Source organism: Anabrus simplex, chromosome 2, assembly GCF_040414725.1.
Source record: "Anabrus simplex isolate iqAnaSimp1 chromosome 2, ASM4041472v1, whole genome shotgun sequence".
In the NCBI taxonomy this organism is placed as follows: Eukaryota; Metazoa; Arthropoda; class Insecta; order Orthoptera; family Tettigoniidae; genus Anabrus; species Anabrus simplex.
The window spans coordinates 609119079-609134120 of record NC_090266.1 but is presented as its reverse complement, the minus strand read 5'-3'; the positions used below and the strand labels follow the sequence as shown (position 1 = coordinate 609134120).

Genomic DNA, 15042 nt, shown 5'->3' with positions numbered 1-15042 from the left:
GCAACTCGGTCATAACTTCTTTCCTCAAGTTCCTGAGGATTATCAGTTGGAGAATCCATTTCTAGCAGTCGATCGAATCCCGCACGTGAGTTAGCAACCCATGCCTGATTTAAGAGATACTGACTGGGCTCCGTATGCCTTGTAAGTTGGGCTGCATTCAACAATGTCCTTCCACTCCGGTTGCTGTCCCAACTCGACGTCCCACATAACCCACCCAATGCCATTGTCCTTCAGCTGCTCCCTCCACAGAACGGCTCTATCCCAGCCTTCACCTCCACAGTGCCTGCTCACCTCTCCACCTTCTGGCAGTGTGCACAGTTCTCAGGACATGGTATTCTGAACAGAGCAGTGGCATTACACTGTCTCCTTCCTTGATGGTGTTTGGCAGCGAATTCATATTCTTGGAGGCACTGCATCCAACAGGCCATTTGTCCCTCAAGGTTGAGGAAACTCAGAAGCCATGTCAAGACATCCCACTCAGTGTGCAGATAGAATGGCTGCCCATACAGGTATTTGTGGAAGTGCTCCAAATTCTTCATGATGGCCAGTAATTCCTGATGTGCCACACAGTAGTTCCACTCGGCTTTATACAACGTTTTACTATAATATGCGATCACCTTCTCCTGGCCAGCCTGGACCTGCAACAGCACCCCACCAATCCCCACGACGCTGATGTCAGTGTCCACACCAAACTTCTACATAGGCTTGGGATATCCCAGGACCGGTGCTCTGGACAGACAATCCTGCGGCGTACGAAAGGTAGCCTCTGCCTCCGATGACCATTGGAACGCCCTTCTCTCCTTGGTGAGCCATACAATTGGTTTCCAGATGTTAGCATAGCCAGCGAAACGGACTCTACTCACCTCCGCCTTTATCCGTCAAAAAACTGCTCACTTCCTTTTGCCGACTTTGCTTCGGCACTCCACGGCGAGTGCAGTATTACTGCCAGCTGATTTTGCTTCACCAATAGCCAGATGACGTCATCACTGCCACTCCTACTTCTACGATCTTCCAGCATATTCTCCGTGTGTGTGTACATGTGTGGCGACATAACCTACCCTCTCTCCAACTCGTATATAATGGCCTTGTGCCGTCAATCTGTGAGACGTTCTTCGACCTGTTGGAGAGAGAGTGCGGGTTTCGTGGTGCATGTCTCCACTGAAATATATATTGTGTGCCCAGGACTATTGTTCGATGGGTAAAGCCATGAGGTATGAACACTTCTTTCACAATTTACAACTAATCTGTACTGGGATCATGCTTTTGCTCATCCTGGAAGCGAGTGGTAATTACTTTCAATTCCTCGTAGAAATTAGCTGAAATACTTAACAAGTTATTCTGGACACCCTTGCCATACACTTTGAAGTATCAACTTCAGTGCTGACCTCGTGAAGTGCACCTGGTGCCCCTTATACTGAGTATCGCAGATCAGATGGTACAACGCAGTTACCTCTTGTTTCAGGACATTTTGTCTATTTTTATCCATATTTTTTTGTTGTCTATTTTCTGTTTGAGTGTTTCCTATTAACCTTAACCTCTATTTGGTATCGACGTCAGTTATCTGAAAACTCTCTATATGTATCGATTTTCCCTTTTCAAGATATTGTAAAGAAGCTTGTAAATGGTTGGGAAATCTTCTTTGATGATATTTTGGGAAAGGATCGTATTGTTTTTCGAAAAGGATGTTGATAGTCTCTTATTCTTATTTACTCTGGAACTATTTCTGCATCTTTGATATTGAAATTACTTGTTAAATATCACTGCACTTATATTTATTCACGAAGCACAAGATACAGCTACACTGAGCAAATTTCACTTGCACTGTCGACAAACTAATTAACTAATGTAAACTTTCATAATAAAATATAACAAACATAACAAAATATAACAAGATCAGGTACACAGCCTACTAATAACTGTCCAAATCGAAAACCACGAGAATGTCCATGTTCATAGCCAAATTGTCGTGGGTCAAGATGACGGTATAATCCCTTCACATCAACTTATCTTTAAGAGACTATTTAATGCCCTCTCGAATATGCTTTTATTTGATGCTATATCACGCTCTTGTCTCCTATTAATATTGTTAGAGAGTGTTGGGAGGCGGATTAGGATAGATTGTTGAAGTATTGAGTGCTGAGTGTGGGGAAAGTGGAGAAGGTCTTTGGTTCTATTGCAGCGGTAAGGAACACAGAGAGAAGAGTGAGACAAGATGTTCCGAGCAGTAATGCCCATTTAAGACCCCGTGGAGGAAACTCAGGTCAGCTACCTCTCGCCTGATGTGCAACAGTGACACATTTATTGCCCTTAATATCTGCTGCGTAGACAGATTTCTAAGCTTGGGGTTTCTGTTCCTTACAATTGTAGCAAAGGACACTGCTCTGTCGAACTGGTTAATATTGGAGGGGGAGGCTGTTGTCCAAATCGGAGAGCAGTAGTTGAAGAGAGGTTGAAGATTGTGAGGAAGAAGTGACGAAGAGCAGTGGGGTCAGAAATTTCTATGAAGCGGTAGAGAATGCCTAGTAATTTCATAGCCTTACTTATATATGTTTCTAAGCGAGTCTTAAATTGTAATTTTGTACCGAATATTACACCCAGGTCACGCTGTTGCATTACTACAGTGATGGACTGGTTGAGTAGGTAATATGATGTCTGCAGAGGAGATTTACGTAGTGTTACCGGTCATGTGACCGCATTTTTGTGGATTGGGGATAAGTTTCCAAGTATGGACCAGTTCGAGAGGGCATTAAGTGAGGACTGTAGGAGAGCTGCATCTGCTAGATTCCTGATCTCCCTAAATATCTTAGAGTCATCAGCAAAAAGTAGGGTATTTGCTGTTTCGTTGAGTTCGGACGGCAGATCATCCATAAACAAGGAAAACAGCAAGGGTTCAAGAGTACTGCCTTGTGGGACACTGGAGGTGACTGGTAACCATGAGGATGAAGTGCCAAACATTACCACTCTCTGCCAACGGTTATGTAGGAAGCCAGCAAGAAGGGTCAGAAGACTGCCATGTATATTAAATCGTTCAGAGAGTTTATGGAGCAACAGAGTATGGTCAACAGAATTGAAAGCTTTCGAAATGTCTACGTAGCAGATATCCAGCTGTGATTTAGCTGCAATGGCATGTGAGGAATAGTTATGCAGAGTGGCCAGGTTTGTTAGACAAGAGCCACCTGGCAGAAAACCATGCTGCTTGGTTGAGATATAGGGCAAGGTGAATGCGAGGAGACGCTGGTGTATAATTTTTTCAAAGATAAAGGATGGTGTGGGGAGAATAGAAATTGGTCAATAAGATGAGACATTAAGTTTGTTACCTGATTTGAGAAGTGGAACAATATTTGCCTGTTTCCAGGTAATAGGAAAATAGCCCGCAGCATAACATCTGTTAAATAATTTAGAGAGAGGGACGCAAAGGGTGCTGGCAGTATTTCTTTAGGAAAAGAGGACCTATAGTGTCGGGACCAGTAGCTTTGTTGGTACGAAGAGTTTGAAGAAGGTTAAGCCTTTTATCGGTCAAAGCATGTTAATGTTCTTATCAAAACAAAATATATTTGTACTGGAGTTATTGTTAAATTTCTGGTGCTATTTCCTGGTTTATCCACCCTTGTCTAGACCCCTGTTGAATAGGTATTTTGCCCCCTCCCATTTTATTTCATTATCAGGAAAACAAACTTGATATAGGTAGGATCTGGACTATTCTTCCTGATACTGTGTGCATGTAAACCCCCCTTCCCTGTTGTACCATCCACTTTGGCCTCTACTAGACCAGCAGTCCCTGCTCAAGCTTCCACTGCCTTCCTGCTTTGACCAGCTTTGGTTTTTACCTGGACGATTCGAGGTTATACTCCCAAAATCAAATCTCATTCATTCTCACTTTGTTTCCATTACTGTGTATTGTGATAACATTTTTATTTCATGAGTATGGTAAGGAGTTTCATGATAGCTATGGAAGACTTGGTATCAGTATGACATAATGGAAGTTGACTTCCACTTACGATGCTTGTTTTTTGTTACTACTACCATGACAAATGGTAGCTGAACAAACCCCAAACGGCACAACCCAACGTTTCAAATGGTAGCAAGTTTCTTCATGTCCTCTTACCATTACCAAATGCTACACTATAGCAGATTTCTCATGTAATATCCTATCTGACTGGACATTCAATCTTCTATATGACATCCCTCAATGTTGATATTGTAGCACATTTTTCTATTATCGATTAAGACTCATCAAGTCTTCTCAAATTTCCATTTTCTACTTCTACTTTTTTTAGTATTCCAAAGTTAGCCAACTTGACTCGAAGATTTAACAATAATATCTTTTTAAATATAGAGTTAGATTAAGTGATAATAATGATGTGGGTATTGAGCATATTGAGTGACAATACTGATGATATTTTGTGTAGTATATAGGATTTAGTGACAAGTTTGGTGTCAAGCATGCATACTTGAGAACTTCGACCCAAATGTTGACTAACAATGTTCATTTCTACTTTGAAATTAATTTGCTACTCTATCTTCTAACCTATTTCAATATCATTGTTTGTTTCCATGTTGAGCCCCTTTCCATAAATGTCAATCTGCCTTCTGACAAATTTTCCTTAGCCCTCAAGTGGAATGTACCAGTTCTCGCAAACCCTCCAGACAACGACACCGCACATTGGAAATCTGCCTTGCAACAATTATATCTGGCTCAACGCATGCATCTACCCTGCTACAATAAGAAATATAAACAAAGTAGGTTTAAACTTTCTGATTTAGTGTAACTCAGAAATCACCACCAGAGCTATGCTTAGTTAAATATCTCGGCAAAGCTGTGTCCTCCAGGGATAAGACCATATAATTATTTTTTCATCTCCGGCCAATGTGCTTCTATAAGGAATTGACTAATCACTTAAGACATTAATAAAAGCACACATTTCCCAGCTAAAAAGATAATATTTCTACATGATCTTAATTCTACTGTACTTAATGACATTATTTTCCCTTTTGGTGTTGTTCTGCCTCATATGCTCCTCCTCCCCTCCTCCTTTCTCTCAAGCAGGTCATACATGTCTTCCCTCCCAAGCCTACTCAGCAAAATGTAATGGGAGTTTACTTTATTTTTTCACTTTTTGTCTCTTCCCAACCATATGATTTTTTAAATTTGATTATTTCTACCTCCCTTCCACATTTGAGTACTCGACCCGATTTCCCTCACCCACCACCACCACCTCCTTGTATATCTAATTATATATATTTGGTAAACCTTTTTCTGAGTTGCATGTTTGCATTTCCTATATTCGGCTTCACATATTGTTTTCACCATCGAGCATGGACTGTCTCGGTCATCTCCTTGAGAGGGCCCTTCGTAGCCGATACCAGGACTGCCTGTTGCTTCCTTGGATCTGCCCTTCATTGTCTTGGGACCATCAGAAATGGATTTTTTTGGGCAGCTGGTGGATGATGAAACTGACTCTACTCACCTCCAACTTTATCTGTCAAAAAACGCTCACTTCCTCTTGCCGGCTTTGCTTTTGCACTCTGCAGCAAGTACAGTATTACTGCCAGCTGACTTTGCTTTGCCAACGGCCAGATGAAATTATCGCTGCCACTCTCCCTACTATCTTCCAGCATGTACTCCGTGCGTGTTTTGTCCGTGTTCCCTGAGCATACACCTCACTACGATGACGTCCACATACACGAGGCAGGTGTTGTTTGTTAGCCCTCTCAGAACAGAATCCAACCACCGCCTGAAAGTCGCCGGCACCCTACAGAGGCCAAAGGGCATCATGGTAAACTGGAACAGACCTTGGCCAGTAAAGAATGCCATCGTTTTCTAGTCTTCCAGATGGAATGCCACTTGCCAGTACCCAGACTTGAGGTCCAAGGTAGAAACCACTTGGTTCCAGATACTGCATCCTGGGTGTTGTCTATCCAGGATAACTAGAAGCAATCCTCCTTGGTGAATTCATTAAATCTGCAGTAGTAGTCTCAGAAGCTGAGCTCAACATTCTTCTTCACCAGGACCACCACTGGCTGTTAAACTCCTCGATGACTCTCAACCGCTTCATATCGTCCAGTATCCAGTCAATTTCTGCCTTTCTTGCAAGGTGTATCCAGTGGGGCGATTGCCGGATTGGGGAACACCGTAGTGCCCTTCGAGCTCCTCCATGATCTTTTCCTAGGGGGCACCCACTAGAATCTGTATAATATCTCCGCTGCTCATCAATGCAGCCAATCAGATGTACAGCCCTCTCTTCTGATGTCCATCTGTTGTACTCCCAAATGTCTCAAAGTGGGCCCAGAACGTTCTCCAGGAAGAGGTCCCATCGTAACGTATGGGTCTCATCTTCATGACAATGGAGTTGCTGTTGCTGCTGCTGGTCTTAGTATGGGTCTCTGCGGCCATCGCTCTTCCACGCACGGCACTAATTTCTTCCCTCAGCTCTTGAATTTTGGATCACACAACCTGTGGTATTTCCTTAAACTGTTTCTCAATTACAGTAGTTCATTAATATCCTCCATGATGTCACTTCAATTTTGTTTTGAGCGTATGCACTTTCTGTTCTAACTTTAACTGTCCACCTTTGAGTATACTTAGTTCCTATTTTTGTTTCCACTTAAGTTCATTTTTGAGTTTGTTCTGATTGGATGTAAGCTCAATCTTAAGTTCAGCTTGATTGGATTTAACGTCGCACCAACACAGATAAGTACCTTATGGTGACGATGGGACAGGAAAGTCCTAGGAATTGGAAGGAAGTGGCTGTGGCTTTAATTAAGATACAGCCCAGCATTTGCTGGGTGTGAAAATGGGAAACGACGGAAAACCATCTTCAGGGCTGCCGACAGTGGGGTTCGAACTCACTATCTCCCGGATGCAAGCTCACAGCTGTGCGCCCCTAACCGCACAGCCAACTTGTCCGGTGCTAGTGGTTTTTTTTTTTTTTTTTTTGCTAGGGGCTTTACGTCGCACCGACACAGATAGGTCTTATGGCGACGATGGGACAGGAAATAGCTAGGAGTGGGAACGAAGCGGCCATGGCCTTAATTAAGGTACAGCCCCAGGATTTGCCTGGTGTGAAAATGGGAAACCACGGAAAACCATTTTCAGGGCTGCCGATAGTGGGATTCGAACCTACTATCTCCCGGATGCAAGCTCACAGCCGCGCGCCTCTACGCGCACGGCCAACTCGCCCGGTTGCTATTGGTTTAAAGTTACACAAACATATCCAAGGTTTTCGGTGAAATATGGGTGGGAAGACAGCAGACGTGTAATTAATTAAGGTACAGCCCCAGCATTTACCAGGTGTAAAAAAGGAAGGCCACAGAAAAACCATCTTCAGGGCTATCATGTGTCTTGAATGCAAGCTACACACTTCAAACCGCATAGCCAACTCACATGGTGCTGTATCACACACATTTAGATACTCTCAAATGCCTACAAAAACAATTCTGGATTCCACTTGGTGACCCTCAAAACGAGAAAAGAGAACTCTACTAACTACACAAAAGGAATAGATTCAAAAGTACACACATATTCCTATAGGCTGGTATGTCTTTCAGGATTGAGTCTGCAAACCTGTGTAAATGAACTAAGCAACTCCACAATCAACTCTTTGCAAATAGCTTTGAGATCTTATTTTATTCCATACTGTTTATCATAACTACTTTGGTTTCCCTCTGCTTCTCTTACATTCCATAGCCAAGTCCAAAATTATCCTACGAAACCTCTCCTCCTTCATTCACTTCACATTACCCTACCACATGAATTGATTCACACACACAACTTCACACTTAGCCTTTATTTCCCCATTTTAACTGCCCTCTTACCATTGCTCCCACCTAAAATTACCAGTAATCATTCTTGTAAATTTTATGATTGTTCCTTCTGGAATTATATATAGTAAATCCATCCATCCATCTTTCAATCCCAAACTGTAATAGTGGTATGAAAAGAGAGCAAAGATTTTTTTCTTTTTTCTGAGAGCTCATTTCTCTCTTAAGGAATACCACAGAATGCAATAGCAAGTTCACTGTGTTAGCACTGCTATTCCTTGATTTGATTTCACTTATTAGCGACCATCCTGAGAGAATACACATCCAAAGAACTTGAAATATTCTGCCTGCTCCAGTTTTATATTCCTCACCATACATTAAATCCTCTTAGGTTTCTTCCTGACAGCACTTTAATTTCAGAAATGCTAATTTTTAAATCACAATCCCTACAAGATATTGAAATGCAAGTTTTTAGCACAGTCTGTCACTAAGACCAATTCGTCTGCATATGCCAAACTGTTCACCACATTTCCACTGAAATGAATCCCTCATTACCATTCTTTAAATTTATATAAATGATCCATATAAACTATGAACAATGGGGGTAAAAAATTACAGCCTTATCTAATACCTGCAACCGTAACAAACCAAAAACATAATCTACCATCATTTGCCTCATTTGTCAGCTGTAGAAAACATGCAACCAGTAACACCATCTTTCAACAAAACTATTACTTTCTTCTCTTTGTGTTGGTGTGAATGTATGAATTAACTACTTGTTTTTATCTATGTTAGTTTGAGTAAATATGATGTTCTACTGTACAGCAAATGGGGCTTTAAACAATCATTTATGAAATAGGTAATTTTCATCACAATATAACAAATTGGCGATAAGGATAAAAAGCAGTATGTGGTCCAGCATGAATGGGAAAAGCATTCTCCATGTGTAAAAGGAGAGGGAGAAAAGACTGAAAAAATACGAGGTGAGTGAACTATCTTCAAATATAGTATGCCGATTACAACATCAACTGTAAATTACAAAATCAAATGCAGATCATCAAGAAAGCAGTCACAATATGTTTCAATTATGGCATAACCCCTAATAGCTTATTAAATTTCAACCCATCGTTCAACAACTTGTTGCTTGTTATTTTAAGGGGCCTAACATCGAAGGTCATCGGCCCCGTTCAACAACTAACATGCATAATAGTTTCTATGGATGCCAAAGAATTTGAAAAATTCATGCAATTTCAACAAGCAATGCTTGAAAACGTAGTAGATCAGCAATCAAAAAGTATTCCTAAGCAAACATCTGGAACATCACCAGGAGTAAATATTTATGGCACTTTTAACTTTTGAAAATGTTGATCCATCTACAGAATCATTTAATAATTATAAATCTCATTTTGAAAATTACCATGAAATGAAAGGCATGCATAATAATTTAGAATACTGTGACATTACTTCTAAATTCAACTGGCACTAAGTATTTCAAAATGTTGGCAGCTCTTCCAACTCCAAAACCACTCATAGAACATGAGCTTATCACTCTTTTAGGAAAACATTTTGCACCAGGAAAGAACATGCTTGTAGTTCAACATAAATTTTGTCTAAATACCCCACCGAGCAACAATCAACTGCCGATTCTGTTGCCACAGTAAGACCAGATATTGGTGACTGCAACTTCATTTCAGACTGTCGGTGCAAAACATCAATTGCAGAAATTTTCCTCCGAGCACTATTCATTCATGGTATTCAGGATAACACAAGCAGAGAACATTTATTACAATATGAATCAGGAGACTTCAATGAAACTTTTTTTTTTTTTTTTTTTGCCTTACGTCGCACCGACACAGATAGGTGTTATGGCGAGGATGGGATAGGAGAGGCCTAGGAAGTGGAAGGAAGCGACCGTGGCCTTAATTAAGGTACAGCCCCGGCATTTGCCTGGTGTGAAAATGGGAAACCACGGAAAACCATCTTCAGGGCTGCTGACAGTGGGGCTCAAACCCACTATCTCCCGATTACTGGATACTGGCCGCACTTAAGCGACTGCAGCTATCGAGTTCGGTTTCAATGAAACTATATTCAAGGCCACAGACCTAAAAACTTCAAAAAACCCGCTCAAAGGAACTGGTCCTGAAAACAATGATACAAACACTGTTTCCAGATATTAACAAGGAACACGATAGCCTGAAGGAGAACCATTAACAAAGAAGGAACCACGATTGGTCACAACGCAGACACTCTCTACTCTAAAACCACCTTGATCAAGAAAACTAATATTGAAAATCTATTTCAGAGAACTGGGCATCAATTGTCTATGCTCAAGACATGGTAGAAATAGCCACCCAACAAAGGGTTGCCTATTGTGGCCTATTGATTAGGTAAGCATAAGCTTGGGGTGAAAATGGGAAATTCACCCATAACAGACAACCTCTTCTCGATTCAAATTTAGCAAATAATTTGAATCCATGAATCAAGAAAAAGCCACAATGGTTTTCCAAAATAGTCCAAGTTCTTTCTGTACTTCTTATCACAAGTTTTTCCACCATCATCTCCATTATGAAGAATCATGGCAAAAATTTAACACAATATAAACTGTTCTAGAAAGAAAATACTTCACTCCAGAGAGAACTTTATGCTTTTCATATCAACGAAATGGATTTTAAAACAGATTTAAGGCCTGGAGATGCCGGAAAAAATGGTCATATCAAAATATGTATTCGATCGTTACTTAAATATCAAAATTGAAACAAAATTCCATCAATTCTGTTTTTGACGAAGTAGCCATCCAGGAATTCTACATTTCTCAGGTCATCAACATTTTCCACAATCAACCCCCAGAAGTAAATCTCTAACGTTTTCATATTCAAGTCAACATCGAAGTTAACGTTCAAAACTGGCTCAGGTTCAGCATACACATACTTGCCCCGTAACGAGTTTGCCAAACTCAAATTCAATGTTCCATCACAATCTTCAACAACAGTATCCTGATCATTCACTCAGAATTTTTATTCCAGAGAGAAAATTAATAATAATATTGGTTTTTATGTTCCACTAACTACTTTTAAGGTTTTCACACCATGGTGCCAGATTCTGTCCCACAAGAATTCTTTTACATGCCGGTAAATCTACAGACACAAGGCTGGCATATTTGAGCAGTATGCTCCAGTATGACAGATGCAAACGACAAAACATTATCGATAGGACAGTCACTAGACCTAGATGTTTCACAGGCCTTAATATAAATGAATTGTCAGTGGAATGAGGGAGCAACAATTTGGAAGGAATCAGTGTGGCCTATTGATTAGGTAAGCATAAGCTTGGGGTGAAAATGGGAAATCACAGAAAACCATAACCAGGTTTCCCGACAGTAGGATTCAAACCCACAATCTCCAAAATCTTGAGCTTGCGAGTTAGCTAACCTGGCACACCTAAGTGCAGGGCTTAACTGGTTGGACAAATACTCACATATTGCCAATAAAAGGAGGTTGGATTAATAAGAAATGAAGACTATATTTTGGAAACCAAGCACGCCACGATTTGCTAAGAGGCCATAGCGGTATGCTAGCATAGCGAATTCAACAGCTCAGCGGTCCGCTGGCCCGGCAGGAAAAGTCATTTGGCAACACCTGTCAGCGGTACTTTGTACCACCGTGGCCTCATGAGAAACTCACTCAGCGGTACAATGTACTGCTCCGGTAGCCAATGTGTTAAATAATGAAATGTTCTTTGATTGCTTTCTATTAGGAAATAATTAGTCATACCCGATCTGTTCAAGGCGATGACCAGCAAGTACTTTGGCTATTATGGACAACCCTGACTTGTAAGACAGCTAAAATGTCTGATTTTCGAAAGAGCGTTGTGCATTTGTTCAGAATTTAGCACTTCTGAAAGAGAAATTTCAAACTTTTTTTTTTGATAAAAGTATTTTTGGCTCCAATGGACAACCCTGATTTTCTCTGCTTTTAATTTTATCAACCAAAAAAAACCTGAAAGCTATTCTGGGAGTTCTTTTGCCAGTTCGGATGAAATTTGTCATTTTTGGACAGTTTTCATATATTTCATTCATTTTTAGACATTTTTTTAAAGTTATTCAGCATGGAGAGTTCTGATAGTCGCTCACAATATTAGCAGTGAAAATGTTAAAAAATATCAGAGGTATAAAGATTATACAAAAATTTCTCTTTTTTTTGGTAACTAAATACGAATAAACATACACCGTTCACCATCTGCGAAGAAAATTCACCCATAACAGACAACCTCTTCTCGATACGCTTCAAATTTAGCAAATAATTTGAATCCATGAATCAAGAAAAAGCCACAATGGTTTTCCAAAATAGTCCAAGTTCTTTCTGTACTTCTTATCACAAGTTTTTCCACCATCATCTCCATTATGAAGAATCATGGCAAAAATTTAACACAATATAAACTGTTCTAGAAAGAAAATACTTACTCCAGAGAGAACTTTATGCTTTTCATATCAACGAAATGGATTTTAAAACAGATTTAAGGCCTGGATATCATAGTTCAAACCTGTCACATGCATACTCTGTCCTGAATGAACAGTTATTCAACTACATTACACAGCTGAAATAAGGTAGTTGTTACAGAACCTCAAACATGTAAGTTATTTTCCCACACCTGATAATTTCCCTAAATTCAACATTCAAACCAGCTTAGAGGAAAGTTTACACAAGTGAAATAATTTATAATCAAGCACTTACATAGAGTATCTTGATGTATAGAAGCAGTTTTATATTGATGGCAATTTGGAATATCACATGTGAAGAGTACATAATTAATATACAACAAAGCCTATCAAAACTGAGTAGCATTTCAGTACTGTAATTCTTATGAGTGTGTGGGTATGTGTGCATATGCCCACCCATAGAAAAGCCAGCAGCTTACAGACGTGGATTCCAATATGTCAGATGCAGAGGTGACAGGAGATTTTGATTTCCTTTCAGCTCATTTTTTATAATCTGAAGTGTTGCTAACTTACAACAAAGACAATGGTAAATCTTATTCACAGGAGGAGGAGCCACAATTAAGCACATCATCAGCTGGCGTCAGCATTCCTCGTAAACGTAAACAAGTCCGGCAATAATCTCAGTCATGGAAATTTCACTACACACAATTCCTTTAGCACTGCAGGACCCGGTCCAGTCTATAAATCTACTTCCGAGGACATACGACGAGAGACCGTTACATAGAAAATACTGCATGTACAAACCTTGCCCAATTTTCAATTTCTTCAATAATTCTCTCAAGAATGTATGCCCCAGCAGTATGAAAGTATCATACCATTCGCTGCAAGCCAATAATATTCGGGTTAAAAAACTTGGCGACTGTCAATCCTTCTCGTTATATGCATGTGGAACCTTACTGTTGTATGTCTACTCAGCTTCCAGCAACGAACTTAGGCCAGAGTTCTAGTTTTGTTCAATTATGTACATCCTGTGCCCGGTACTACAGTGTACTTTAATCATTAATTTTTTTCACCTCTATTCCTCTCCTGCAGGAGATTAGGAGGCACTGGGACTCTCCGAGAAAACAGGTGCCTTCCAAGCATGCACTTGCCAAACAAAAGAACCGATAAAAAAAAAAAAAAAAAAAAAAAAGAAAAGAGCCCTGATTTGCAATGTCTGTGTAGTCTACAAAGGACTTTCGGTGGCAAGGAGGAAAGACAAGAATGTTTTAACTAGTAACTAACCATGACAGCATTGAAACAAAGGTAAAGTTCTACAGATATTCACGATCAGAGAAGAGAATAATATTGGTGAATTTTCCACGTCTCATCACCCAGTATAATAAATATATGAGTGGCGTAGACGTCAATGACCAGTTCTTAGCTACATACCACTGCAGTATTAGGACAAACAAATGGGGGTGGCTATTCTTTGGTTTGACCGTTGATGTTTCCTGTATGCAAGCATGACTTCTGTCATGCAGATTTGGGTATGATGTGGCATTGCTGGACTTCCGTTGTCAATGTGCCGTCTGCTTTCTAATGTCTTTTGAGATGCCACAGTGATATTCAGGCATCCAACCAACATTTGAGCTCTTACCAGCATTGGATGATGAGAGGAGAGACCAAACTGATCACATTATTGAGAAGGGGGCGTCCAAGTACAGGTATTGCAAAGTATGCAGAAATCCCACAACATATCTGTGTAAAAAAAATCCGATTCACTTCTGCATCCGAATGGATTTTTCAAGGCATTCCACAAGCAGTGAACTGGCAATAAAATTTCCACAAATTTGGAATATGTAGATTATGTTTGTAAAAAGGTGAATATACTTTTTTGATACTTCAATTCTTACTTCTTATTAGGTCCATTATACAACTGAAATGATGGAAATAAAAAAGTTGACAAAAAAAGTGTTTCTCCTTATTAATGGATTAATGTCACATTAACACATCAAAGGTTTTCGGCGACAGGATAGGAAAGAGCTAAGATCGGGTAGTGACCTGGTGTGAAAATAGGAAACTACGGAAAGCTAATTCCAGGGCTGGTAACAGTGGGGTTCAAACCCACCATCTCCTGAATGCAAGCTCACAGCTACGAGACCCTAACTGCACGGCCAGCTCGCTCGTTATGAACAGATAAACATACTTTATGGGTATCTTGCACTTGTATATAATTATATCTAAACTGAGTATAGGCTACACAAGAGTAGCACTTTACTTTTTACCTGAATGCTATTGAAAACTCCTGTAAGTTTCCAAAACACTGATTGGTAAACTCAGAATAATGTAATGCACTATTACCAGTACTGACTAACTTTCAGAAATCACAATTGTGTAGTGAATGGAATCACTGTCTGCTGATCACGAAGACCAAGATTCATTTGCCTTCTGTATCAAATATTTAAGATTATCGTAAGGATTGTAGGTCACATCAAGCTCATAAATATAACTGTCAAAATACACAATAGGGGAAAAAGGAACCTATCAATCTACACCATGTTCACTCCTATAAACACCTCTCACAGAGGAATCAAGGTTTTCTAGCAATACCGTAAGCAGACTTAGTATATGTTATCGACTGATGAAGGATGAGGAGTATTTGGCTAATTGAGGATTTCTGCAAAGATCATGATGGGATTAGATCCTGCATTTGTTCACTTAACTTACCTATTCGTACTCTCCATGAACAAGAACTTCTCCAGTAAGAATATAATACTGGCTGGAAAAGAAGAAAAACAATAGATCAATCATTTTAAGTCAAAAATATGCATAGGCCTATCAGGTAAGGTACAACGTGTAATTAA

General features: G+C 40.0%; 1 protein-coding gene across 1 annotated transcript in view; it reads right to left on the bottom strand.

Moving 5' to 3' along the window:
* LOC136864253 (probable maleylacetoacetate isomerase 2) overlaps positions 1-15042 on the bottom strand; it is a 71565-nt gene that overhangs the window by 55684 nt on the left and 839 nt on the right. Inside the window, exon 2 of the mRNA XM_067140997.2 lies at positions 14906-14957. Coding sequence (XP_066997098.1) covers positions 14906-14957 — 52 coding nt within the window. The remainder of the gene's footprint in view (positions 1-14905; positions 14958-15042) is intronic.